The sequence below is a fragment of the Octopus bimaculoides genome, chromosome 3, assembly GCF_001194135.2.
Source record: "Octopus bimaculoides isolate UCB-OBI-ISO-001 chromosome 3, ASM119413v2, whole genome shotgun sequence".
In the NCBI taxonomy this organism is placed as follows: Eukaryota; Metazoa; Mollusca; class Cephalopoda; order Octopoda; family Octopodidae; genus Octopus; species Octopus bimaculoides.
The window spans coordinates 44,104,457-44,116,717 of NC_068983.1; the positions used below are offsets into that span (position 1 = coordinate 44,104,457).

The 12,261-nt window shown below is 38.1% G+C and overlaps 1 protein-coding gene across 1 annotated transcript in view; it reads right to left on the reverse strand.

Moving 5' to 3' along the window:
* Positions 1-5,146: 5,146 nt before the first annotated feature.
* Positions 5,147-12,261, reverse strand: part of LOC106876527 (putative leucine-rich repeat-containing protein DDB_G0290503) — a 259,001-nt gene continuing 251,886 nt past the window's right edge. Inside the window, exons 22-24 of the mRNA XM_052966733.1 lie at positions 11,007-11,166; positions 9,581-9,694; positions 5,147-8,748 (exon numbers count right to left, since the gene is read on the reverse strand). Of these exons, the coding sequence (XP_052822693.1) occupies positions 8,621-8,748; positions 9,581-9,694; positions 11,007-11,166 (402 nt within the window). The 3' untranslated portion in view covers positions 5,147-8,620. The remainder of the gene's footprint in view (positions 8,749-9,580; positions 9,695-11,006; positions 11,167-12,261) is intronic.

The window sequence follows — 12,261 nt, forward strand, 5'->3', positions numbered from 1 at the left end:
TGTAGAAGCTTTGCTAGATCATATTTGAGCCTGGTGCAGCCTTCTGGCTCACCAGTCCGCAATCAAACCGTCCAACCCATGCCAGCATGGAAAGCAGACGTTAAATGATGATGTTTTCTGTTGAAGTTCTTTCTACTTTCTCTTGTGTGTGTGACCTCCATGATCTGTTGTGAGTGGTGCGTCAGTCCTGTTTGTGGATAAGATCTTAGCTTCTATGTTGTCTGTCACGACCCCATGTTCTAGCTTAGTGGTTCCCAGCATGGGGCCTGCAGACCCCTGGTGGTCTGTGAAGTAAGTTCAAAAATTCATATATATCATTATCATCATCATCATCATCATGGTTTAATATCCACTTTCCATGTTGGCATGAGTTGGGCAGTTTGACTGAAGACTGGCAAGCCAGGAGGCTGCACCAGGCTCCAATCCAATCTGGCAAGGTTTCTATGACTGGATGCCCTTCCTAATGCCAACCACTCTGACTCTGAGAGTGTAGTAGGTGCTTTTTTACATGTTACTGGCATGGGAGCCAGTCAGGCTGCACTGGCATCGACCACGTATTAAAATGGGTCCATGGGAAAGCTCATTTAAATATTAGATGTTGGGACCCACTGTTGTAGCTTTTTCCCCTCCTAGAATAAATGTTGAGAATTTTATGCACCTATCCTCACCTGGGTTCATGAATGTTGAGTAATAGCCGAAAGAGTACCCCTGTTTGTACCAGTGGCCAAAAAGGGGTTCTTCTGAAGAATCTCTAGAGTAATGTTTGACAGGGTTCACAGCTCTGAGATCAAGAAGAGTCTCTCCAGATTGAGCCACTACTTCTCTGTGTTGAGAGGTCACAACTCTGGTACCATGGACATGTGATTAGAATGTTGGAGGAAAACATTGCAAGACAGATTCTTCAAGCCAAGTGGTGGGAGACCTAAGGCGTGGGGATAGACCAAGAATAAGAGGGTTGGATAATATTCATAGTTTAAGTTGGTTACTTTGTTAATTTAGCCAGAAAGTGTATGGATGGCAAGTCTCTTCTCCAATAGTCATGGGCCAGTTAGTGCTTAGTGAGTGAATTTAGTTGATGGAAACTGTGTGGAATCTCATCATACATGTAAGTGTATTTATGTATGTTTGTCCTCCCACTACTTGGTAATTGGTGTTGGTTTGTTTACATCCCTGCAACTTAGTGGCTTGGCAAAAGAGAGCAATAGAATAAGTACTTGACTTGCTGTCTTCAGTTGTAGAAGTAACCTTTAAACCAGTGCCCCACAACTGGTATGCCACAGTGTAACCTGAATATAATATTCTTTTTCCTATACGTTAAGTTATGTTTTTAGTTCAGGTGTGCCGCTGAATTTTGAAAAGAATGTAAGTATACCGCAAGAGGGAAAAGGTTGCAGAGCACTGCTTTAAACAATGAAGTTATGTAAGAAAAATAACATCTACAAGCTTTTAAAAATATTTGTGAAGAATTCAATTGCAAATTGTGTGGCACAAGTCAGCATGTGTATGTATGTATGTATGTATGTATGTGTGTGTGTGTGTGTGTGTGTGCGTGCGCGCGCGCGTGTGTATAGATGACAGAAATAGAATCTTTGTTGTTTATCATGACCTCACCTAATTTATCTTATCTAGAAACTTGTTACGAATTCACTTAACAAGGTGTAGTCATGTACCTGACTGGAGTATTAAATAACATCCGATAGAGTCAACTTCCATTAGTTGACAACTGAAAGTAAACAGGAAAATATATTGAGCTTTTGTAGAAGTTGCTGTAGGTACAACAGAATGTATCTGTCACAAGTTTGGTGGCTCTAGTCACATATCTTCAGCATGACTTCACTAATTCTACATTCTCAGTGGCACCTGAATGAAACCTAAGCCATTTTCTGTAACCAAATTAATGTTTCTCCTCTCTCTTATTTTATTTGGCTTGCCTGCCTTTGTTACATGAACTGAAAAATGTTGTTAAAAGTGTCATTTGATGAATTTATATAAGTTTTATGTTCAACTCTTTTGCTATTAATCTGCTTGAAACCACACTTGGTTCTTTGACACAAACTTCCTGTTGTGATCTAAACTAAAACATTCCATCAAAATTTCCTGTTAATATATTCTAAACATTAGCTTAATAACAATAAATCATAGATACAGGCATGGCTGTGGGATTAAGAATCATGCTTCCCATTCAGGTGGTCTTGGGTTCAGTCCCACTGTATGGAACCTTAGGCAAGTGTCTTCTATTATAGCTCTGACAGACCAATGCCTTGTGAGTGGATTTGGTAGATGGAAACTGAAAGAAGCCTGTCTATATGTATGTACCTTTCTCTTGATTGTAAACAAACATCCGTCAGATGTGTGGCTCAGGGGAACCAGTATCACATTGATGATGATGTCATATATGCTATTGATGACTTTTATAACCAACAGAATGAATTCTTCACCCATGAGATGCAAGCACTTTAACGCCAATGGAAAAAGTGTAGACTACAAAGGGGACTATGCTGAAAAATAAACCTCCTTTGGTCACATTCCATGAGAGTATCTTAGTTGGCCTATGAACTTTTCAGCCAACACTCCTGTATTAATGTTCAGTTATAAAAATTAACTTTACATTAATCTGATGGGTTATCATTATCACTGTTCAATGCCTGTTCTCCCTGCTGGCATGGGTTGGACTGTTCGACAAGAGCTGGCAAGCTGCACCAAGCTCCAGTTGTCTGATTTAGCATGGTTTCTATGGCTGAATACCTTTTCTAACACCAACCATTTTAGTGTACTGGGTTCTTGTAATGTAGTATTGGCACAGGTGCCTTTGTGTGACACTATCATGGATGCTTCGATATGTCCTCCAGAACCTCTGAGCCTGCAAGACTAGGATCTTTCAGCTGAGAGTGGGATGTAGAGGACATGCTTACTTAGCTTGACAGGTCTTCCCAAACACAGCAAACCATCAGAAGTCTCAGTCTCTTGTCATCTCCTTTGTAAAGCCATTGTCCCATGTCTAACTGGATCTCCTTCCACATGTTCCCTCAACAATTCGGGATTAACACCTCTTGATGCAGCTGTCTTCATCCATATGCATGACACGAGCATACCAGCTTTCTTGCACACTACATCAGATGCCTTGTGTATCCAATTCTTCTCTCCAATCTCTTACACTGTCATTACCCATCCAGTGAAGCATACTGGCTTCATTTCTTTCAAACAGCCCATGCTTCACTGCCATGCAGCATAGCTGTTCGTAGACAGGCATCATAAACTCTGCCAGAGGGGCTGTTTGTTACGAATGAAGGTAGTAAGCTCTCTGAACTTTGCCCAGCTTATTCTAGCCGCTATGCCTTCAGAACTACCTCCTCCTCTGCTAACTTGGTTGCCTAAGTAACAGAAACTACTACTTCTAAGGATACCTCTGGACATTTGCGGGATTCTATTTTCTGTACATTCCTAGTGTTTCGTGTTCCTGCTCATCTGTCACGTAAAGACTACTTTAACCGTCCTGTGACAAGGCAGCACTTCTTGTGTGTCCATAACTTGCACTTGGTACACTGTATGGAGTTTCAACATTAATTAAGAGGGGTGTTACCTTGGATTAGATAGCACTACTGATGCTATCTTCACTACCAGAACTAAAGAAATTTCAGGTATAGAAGCAAGGTCTCGAAACAAAGGGTCTTTGAGTCAACTTAGCAAAGATCAAAGTATTGATAAGTAAGACAACAGACAAATTGCAGATCCCTTCAGGAAGAAACTCCATAAGGTGTATCGAGTGCAAGCTATGGACACATAAGATATGCAGTGGTATCACTGGACAACTAATGGAGAAGGTAGCCTTTACATGTGACAGATGTGTAGGTACATTAAACACCCAGAGTTTATGAAAAATAGACTCCCTCATATGCTAAGGGGGATCCCTAGAGTTAGTAGACAGTTTCCGTTACTTAGGTGACCATGTTAGTAGTGGGAGGTGGTGGTGGTTCTGAAAGCATAGCTGCTGGAATAAGAATAGACTGGACGAAGATCAGAGAACTATCTCTGTTGGTAAAGAAGAGCCTCTTCCCCCAAGTGAAAGGCAGTTTGTATTATGTTTGTATACAAACAGGTCTGCTACATGACAGTGAGACATGGGCTGTGACTACTGAGGATATGTGAAAACTCGAAAGAAACGAAGCCTTTATGCTGTGCTAGCGTAAAAAAATGGACAGAAAATCTGAATTTACAAGGCATCAGATGTAGTGTGAAAGAGAGAAGACTGCACTGGTATGGCCATGTAATGCATATGAATGAGGATAGTTGCATCAAGAGGTGCCAATCTCTAAATGTAGAGGGAAGAGGTAGACCCAGAGCCTGAACAGCCCTTCAGCTTGTCAACTCGTCCAACCCATGTCAGCATGAAAAATGGACGTTAAATGATGATGAATTCGTGTGGCTTTGTTTCCTCTTCATTTTGCAAACCAATTCCATGCCCACCATGTATACCACGGAAGACATGGGTGTTACTCAACATGTCCATTGAGGTCACTGTCAGTTGTCTGAGGTAACCTGCAAAAGAATATAAAACAACCCTTTTGTTCATTTGACAGACTTGGTTGAGGGGCATAGGTAAAGATGATTGTTGCTGTACTACTCTGCAACAAAGCTTAAATACTCTATCATTCTCTCTGACTACCTCAATCATCTCATCAACCCATTTGTCAGCTAGAAGTATGCCCGTACTACCGACATCATCATTGCTGTCGGAAGATTTTGCCTGTGAGGAACCTGGCTAAAAGCTCTCCTCCACTTTTTTGATTGCAACTCACATCGATATGCCTTCGTTCAAGCATCAACAGTCTCACTAGACCTACTCTGTACTTTTATAGAGTACAATTCTGATAGATTTAAAGGTATATAAGAGGTTCATGAACATGGAAGTAGGTATAGAAGTGGATAAGGTAGAAAGTTAAGTCAGTAGAAGGGTCTGTAAGGAGCCTTGTTGCCTGAGACACATTGGACATGTATATGAGTAAAAAGAGAGAGGAAACCTATCCAAACCCCATGCTAGCAAAGAAAAACACATGAGAAACAATCATAATGGCAGGCACATATACTAAATGACACACACATATTGGATTTATGTTCAAAAACATAAAAATGAAGAGAGAACACTTGGTGAGATTTTATTTGAAACATATGTCTTTTATTGAATCAACCTTTAAATGAATAAATCTCAGCCACAGCAGCAGTGTTTCTAAGATATTTACTATTACGGAAAAAAAAAAAAAAAGTAACAAAACATAAAACTGTAGTCTTGTTGTTATGGATGTTTTGGTGAACTGAACATTATTTGCTGATGGAAGAAACATGATTAGTTTTGGGTGTTAAGAAACGGCTTTGGTTTGTAATGGAAAGAGTGGGCAAAAGCTGTATTTTGTGGCCTCCAAAAAAGGCCAACAGTTTTCAAAATAATAATGGATTTTTAACGGTTATCAGTAATCATAGTATTAGTAATTTGTAGAAAGGTAGGGGTGAAAAAACCCAAGAGAAGTTAGATTTATAATAAATTGAACATAACTTATTTTGAGTGAATTTTTTTTTTGTGATCTATATGGAGGACCCCCCCCCCCCAAAAAAAAACTTTAATTACATTAGTTAGAGTATGGTGTGTTTTGATAGAGGATATACTGGCCCTGTTAATGATAAATAAATAGCCTCTGAACATAATAATAATAATGGTTTATAAATAGTGGTAAAGTTAATTTGGAGGGAAGTTTTTATCGCATTTTAGCTTTTCTGTTTCGCTTCTGAACTAATTAATTTAATTAGAAAGCCAACATCACTTTCAGGAGTACAACGAATTTGTAAATAGAAATATTTTAAAGTTTCAAATCTCTGCAAGCAATGAAGATAATGTCATCTTCAAATAACAACTGGCTTGTTCTTTATTGTAACAACAGCGCTGCTGCCAACAAGCTATATTGAACCCTGTATCTAGAAGTTTGCTTCTTATCAAGCATGATAGGTTCTCCCTCCATCCACCTCTCACAAAGAGTAAATTCCTGAAACACGAATTCGAAATATGGTGGTAAACGTTTGTTTTTTTCAAGTAAAATTTAATTGAAACACAGGAACAAACTAAACAGTACTGTTTGGATTGCCAAAGAAGATTGAATGATCAATGTACCTTCTCTCATTCATTCTTGTGAGAATTGTGGATAGAATATTTAAGTACTTCAAAAACAGAATTTATGATAGATTACTGTTCATAGTAGTGGTTTCAAATTTTGGTATAAAACCAGTAATTTTGAGAGGGACGGGGTGAGTTGATTACATTAACCCACCCCCATCCCCCAGCATTCATCTGGATACTTTATTTTACTGAACCCTTGAATGATGAAAAGTAGAGTCGACCTTAGTGCCATTTGAACTTGGAACGTGAAGAGCTAGAAGTGCTATAAAACATTTTGTCTTTACGTTCTGAGTTCAAATTCCGCAGAGGTTGATTTTGCCTTTCATTCTTTCAGGGTCAACAAAAGAAGTAGCAATACATGACTTGGAGTTGATGGAATTGTTTTCTCCCCACTCCGCAAACTTGCTGGCTTCATGCCAGATTTTGAAAGCAATAATAAATATTACAATAACCCCACTCCCTCTACTGACTGCCGCAAATACTTAGATACGAAAACAATTCCTGGCAGCTCAAGAGAAAAGCTTTATCAATTCTACCAAAGAACAAAATACTGAGCAGTGTCATCATATTTAATTACTTTTAAAGCTAAAAACTAACATTTTTAACAAATATTACAGTCATTAAAAATTGACAAACATTTGGAACATACAATAAGGTTTGCTTTTCTTTGTTCCTCTTTGTAAATTTAATGAAGTACCTCTATAACAGTTGGTACAGGAGATATAAAGATCAGCTTATGCAATGTTCTTCAAGGGTTTTATTACTTGTTTCTGAGAAACAGCTTCCTTAGTGACATAGACCAGTTGTTAGCTATCTAGTCTACAAGAAAGAACAGACTAAGATGCTATTATATAGCTACATGTGCAAATGTGGCCTCTGCCCCAGATCTCGGTCAGTGACCGACTAAACCTTCACCTAATTAACAAAGGTTTAGTCCTTTAGCATTTAATCTGGCCCAAATATTTCAGTTGTTTTATGTCCAAAATTGGCCAGATCCAATCTCTCACATCTACCCTACACTGTCATTCTAAAAATAAACAGTCATATCAAAATCTCGAAGCTACGAGATAATACACGATTAATTCAAACAATGCATTTGGGTGAGTAATCTGAATGCTAAAGGCTTTTAGAGAAAGTCACAGTTCTAAGAAGATAATAGAAACAAAATAATCGCCAAAAGCTGCTGTAATCCTCCAAGAGAACCTATACAGTTTTGAATTTACTGCATTAAAAAATACAATTGGGAAAGAGATTTATTGGTTAATGGCAAGATTTTAAGCTTTGTTTCACATCTAGATGTTTCTTTTGGGGGTGAGGACCCATATGAAAAATCTTTTCTTGACAAAGGTGTTTTACTTGACATTTTTGAAGAAAGTTGGGACCCCTTCCCCTCTTGCTGAAGCAAGAATCTTTAAAATATGGCTATTTTCCTATGCAATCCACACAATATTGCTTTAACTTTAACACTCCTGCTTAAGTTGGAGCAAGTATGTTTCTGATAATAATTGTCTTTTGTATACCAAAGGAGAGAAATGAAAGGCGAGTGTGTACGTGTGTGTGTGTATATATATATATATTTGATTTTTAGCTTGGTCATCTCTGTAATAAATTATAAATCCCATTCTCTCTGTCTGTGTGTCTGTAAGTAAATGGTCAGCAGCAACATTACCTCCACACTCCATCCTACTCCCTGCCCCTTCAAGAAATCTAGAAAGGTGCTGTAGCTTTCTTATGGTCGGGTCCTCCTCATTCCTCCAGTATGGCAGAATTTTAAATAATGGGATCCTGTTAGTGTTTGTAGCTGCCATGCACACACACGCACATACATACACACATTTACACAAACATATATATATGCATGCATATATACACATACTCACACCCACATACATACCAAACATATATAGTATATGCATATATATGTGTGTTTATTTTTTTGGTGTAGGAATTGATTGAAACCAAAAGAAGATCTGAGGACAGCAGCTCTAACAGAACCAGGCAGCAATGTCACGGATGGGCAGGAAGTGGGGGTGGGGGAACTGGGTGTTTGTGTGTGTATGTATCTCCAACATTGGCACCAATTAAATTGCCTTATTACTTCTTAGGCTTTCGAGAATTGCTGCCAAGAAATAAAACCAAGAATTTACATTACGAGTATGTTTTTCTTTCACTGCATCCAAAAATTCCAAAGGAAATTCACAAAGATCTTGAAGTTTTACATCTCTTAAAAAATATGTTTTTCTTTTTCTTTCTTTTATATTTATAAATAAAATATTTGTCTGTGTTCAAATAGAGTTTAGATATTCAACATCATCATCATTTCCATTTTGATAAATTAATTATTCGCAGTCCGTCCAGTTTCGTGGCCCTTGTGTTGGCAGCTTCAGAAATTGGTGGAATGTTTTTTCAGAATGATCGAGCTTAGGCTAAAGGCAAAGACCAGCAACAGTAGCGTTGTCACCTTCGGCTGCTCGATACCGTGGAACTAAAGCTTTCTTTATTGCTCAATAAACTTTTCTCTCCAAGTAATTGCTTTGAACCAAATACAAATGGTAATGAAGGACTGCTCTTTGAGCGGCGAATATCTAGAAAAGAAGAAAAAGAAAAATGAACCAACAATGTATTAATTAGCTACTGAATAAAAACAAAACTGGTTGAGTCTATCATATATCTATCATATATCAATCACATGCTAAATAGCTAGAGCAGCTGTCTGGCTTCCGTGCCGGTGGCACGTAAATAGCACCATTTGAGCGTGATCGTTACCAGCGTCGCCTTACTGGCACTTGTGCTGGTTGCATGTGAAAAAACATTCAAGCGAGATCATTGCTAGTGCCGCTGGACCGGCTCCTGTGCAGGTGGCACATTAAATACACCATTTTGAGTGTGGCTGTTGCCAGTACTGCCTGACTAGCCCTCTTACCGGCGGCATGTAAAAGCACCCACTACATTCTTAGTGGTTGGCGTTAGGAAGGGCATCCAGCTGTAGAAACTCTGCCAGATCAGATTGGAGCCTTGTGCAGCCATCTGGTTCACCAGTCCTCAGTCAAATCGTCCAACCCATGCTAGCATGGAAAGCAGACGTTAAACGATGAAGATGTATTTATCTGTGGCGTGTGTGTGTGTGTGTATACAGAACAAAAATTTTAATTTTGGACAGAGTTACCAAAGGTTTTGTAAGTCCGACAAGCTGTCCATAAGGCTTTGGCTTTGTGGATACAAAACCTTTGGTAACTATGTCCAAAATTAAATTTTTTGTTGTAATAATCACTGCTCTATTCTTTAGAGTGTGCTTTTTTCTGATATGTTTCATTAATTAACTATATATACAGATATAGTTTGTTTTTAATCAAGTTATAGATAAAAACAAACATACCTTTATACTGAGATTGCAACACCTTAAATCTAAACACATACCTTTGTACTGATATCGCCTCCCTTTGTGGCTGTCTCGGCTGATATGTTCCTCTTTCCTCTGGCTTGTATAATGACTAGGGCTTGGACTCCTGGCACGGTGGTGGAATGAAGGAACTGCAATGTTGAAATTATAGAAATTATTATTAAAGAATTGCTTCACCCCTTGATGCAGCTGCATTCCACACCTTACAGGAAAAGTGACAACTGAGACAATTATTTTTAGCTGAATAGACTAGAATTATGTGAACTGGATACCTTGTTCAAGACACGCTTGATTTATGGCAGATTATATGGTGTATAATTTCCCTAAAAAACATGCCACATGCTTCTTTCATATTTTCCTGATCTGATAGAATCAGACTCCCCCTCCCCCATTTTAGGAGACCACCATTTATATTCCCCCAGTTCCTGTTGTGCTATTAACTGTCTGGCAAAGGAGATAACTACCTATCTATAAAATCCCGTACAGCAGGGGTGGGGAAACCCCTGCCCACGAGCCTGTTTTATTGCGTCCACAGGCTGGAATAATTGTATGTACAAAATATAAATTTTTCAATTATAAAATTTATACAATATTCATGTGCCTATTGGCAACATAGGTCACGTTTCCACTATGACTTAGACGGTTAGACTCCAACAGAAAATCGTCTGGTAACTGCCATTTGAATGGAAATTGTTTTCACTATAAAACGCATATTGCTAGGTTTGTACCACCCCCTTGAGACCCAACTACACTCTAGCTGCAAAATATAGAATACCTCATAAGTAATATAAACGTCTTAAATTCAGTGGCGGTGTTAATGAAGATGTTACACATTAATGTCTTAAACTTATCTTTATTAATGTATCTTGAATTATACATAGATATATACAAGATTTACACAGATATAAGAGTTAGAACTTGTGGATCTTTTTCTTTGGAAATTTTTGTCTGCCGTACAGCATCTCAGAATATTACAGATGTTCCCATTTACAACTGGATCACCTTCCTCGGACTAACTACTGAATTTTTTTTCATTTAGAATGGTTCATTGTGTGCAGAAATTGTAACAATATATAACAGAGACATTAAATGATGATGACGACATAAGATTTTGAAAAATCTGTTTATCAGCCTGTAGACTATTTTTACAATCACACTTTAAACTAGTCTTTAGGTGCATATACATACAGGGGGCTTCTAGTTTCTACCAACCAAATCTACTCACAAGGATCAGTTTTGACCCTTAGAAGACCCTCAAGGTGCCTTACTGTGGGATTGAACCAGAAACTACAGGAAGCAAGCTTCATACAAAGATGCAAGACACAATTCTGTTGGATTCAGTCTGCCCGAGGGACAACAGGTTTCACACTTATGTCATCGATGAATCGAAAACAATTACAAAGGTAGGAGTGTTAAAAGAAAAAGGAGAAAGGGTTTTTTTACCTCTTCGAACAGGTTGCTGTCGTCTTTGAAGGCTGCTTTGATCAGGTTTGGCTTCTTCCATGGCCTTTTCTAATTTAGCTTTAAGGCATATGTTCTCATCTTGGACTACGTTGTACAGTTTCTTACTTGTCAGATACTGTGATATCATCTGCTTGTGCTCCTACACATCAACAGGAAACAACAGTTGAAAATGTCACCAACTAAACACTTGTAAATCTCTTAGCATGACACAAAGAAATATCACAACTGTTTAATAACCAAATGCTTAAGTATCTACTGAAATTTATGAAAGTCAATGTCACATAAAGCTTTAAAGGTACGTCTACCATCAATGTCCCCTCTAATTTTTTGCTATGGATCATTAACATCATTTAACAGCAATTTCCCATCCTGGTATGGGTTGGATGACTTGACAGGATCCAGCAAGCTACAGGGCATGCCAAGCTCCAGTGTCAACCTTGGCATGGTTTCTATGGCTGGATGCCCTTCCTAAGACCAAACATTTCACAGTATGGACTTGGTGCTTGTTTCATACCACTGGCACTAGTGAGGTTGCTAAGTAACTCACAGGCCAAAAGAGGAAAAAAGTGCATGTGTGCAAATTTTGGTTTTCTTTGCAAAGTATGTGCATATCCATGAGACTAACCATCTTTAGATAATTCCATATGTGAATTATTTTATGATCGCAGTTATGTTTCCTATCCATCATTTCATGATTAGGATTCTGTTATTTACTTTGATGTCATCAACATTTGCTAAAGCGTTCATTATTACCACTACGACTTTATCTAGTATCAGTCTTTTTTAAGAGTAATCATCATCTAACATCAGTCTTTACTAGGACTATGACTACCTAAATACCAGTCTTTTGTTAAAGCTACTCTTATTACACCATCTAATTAAAATATAGGTGAGTAACTGAATGGGTAAGAAGTTAGCTTCACAACCACATGGCTCCTGGCTTGATCCTGCTGTGTGACGTGAATTTTGTATAACAACTTAACCCATAAAGTTTTGAATGAAATTGAGAAGATGGAAACTGTATAGAATCCCATTGGGTCTATTCTATCTCTGATCCAAATAGTATAGACTTGTCACACAATCAAATTGCCCTGTTGATTCTGTTCAAGAATTACATTAATCCTTTAGCTTTCAGGATAATCTGTCAAATGTAATGCTTATTTATTCACATCGTTTTGAATTAATCATGTATTATCTCATAGCTTCGAGATTTCAATGATGTGATTGTTTATTT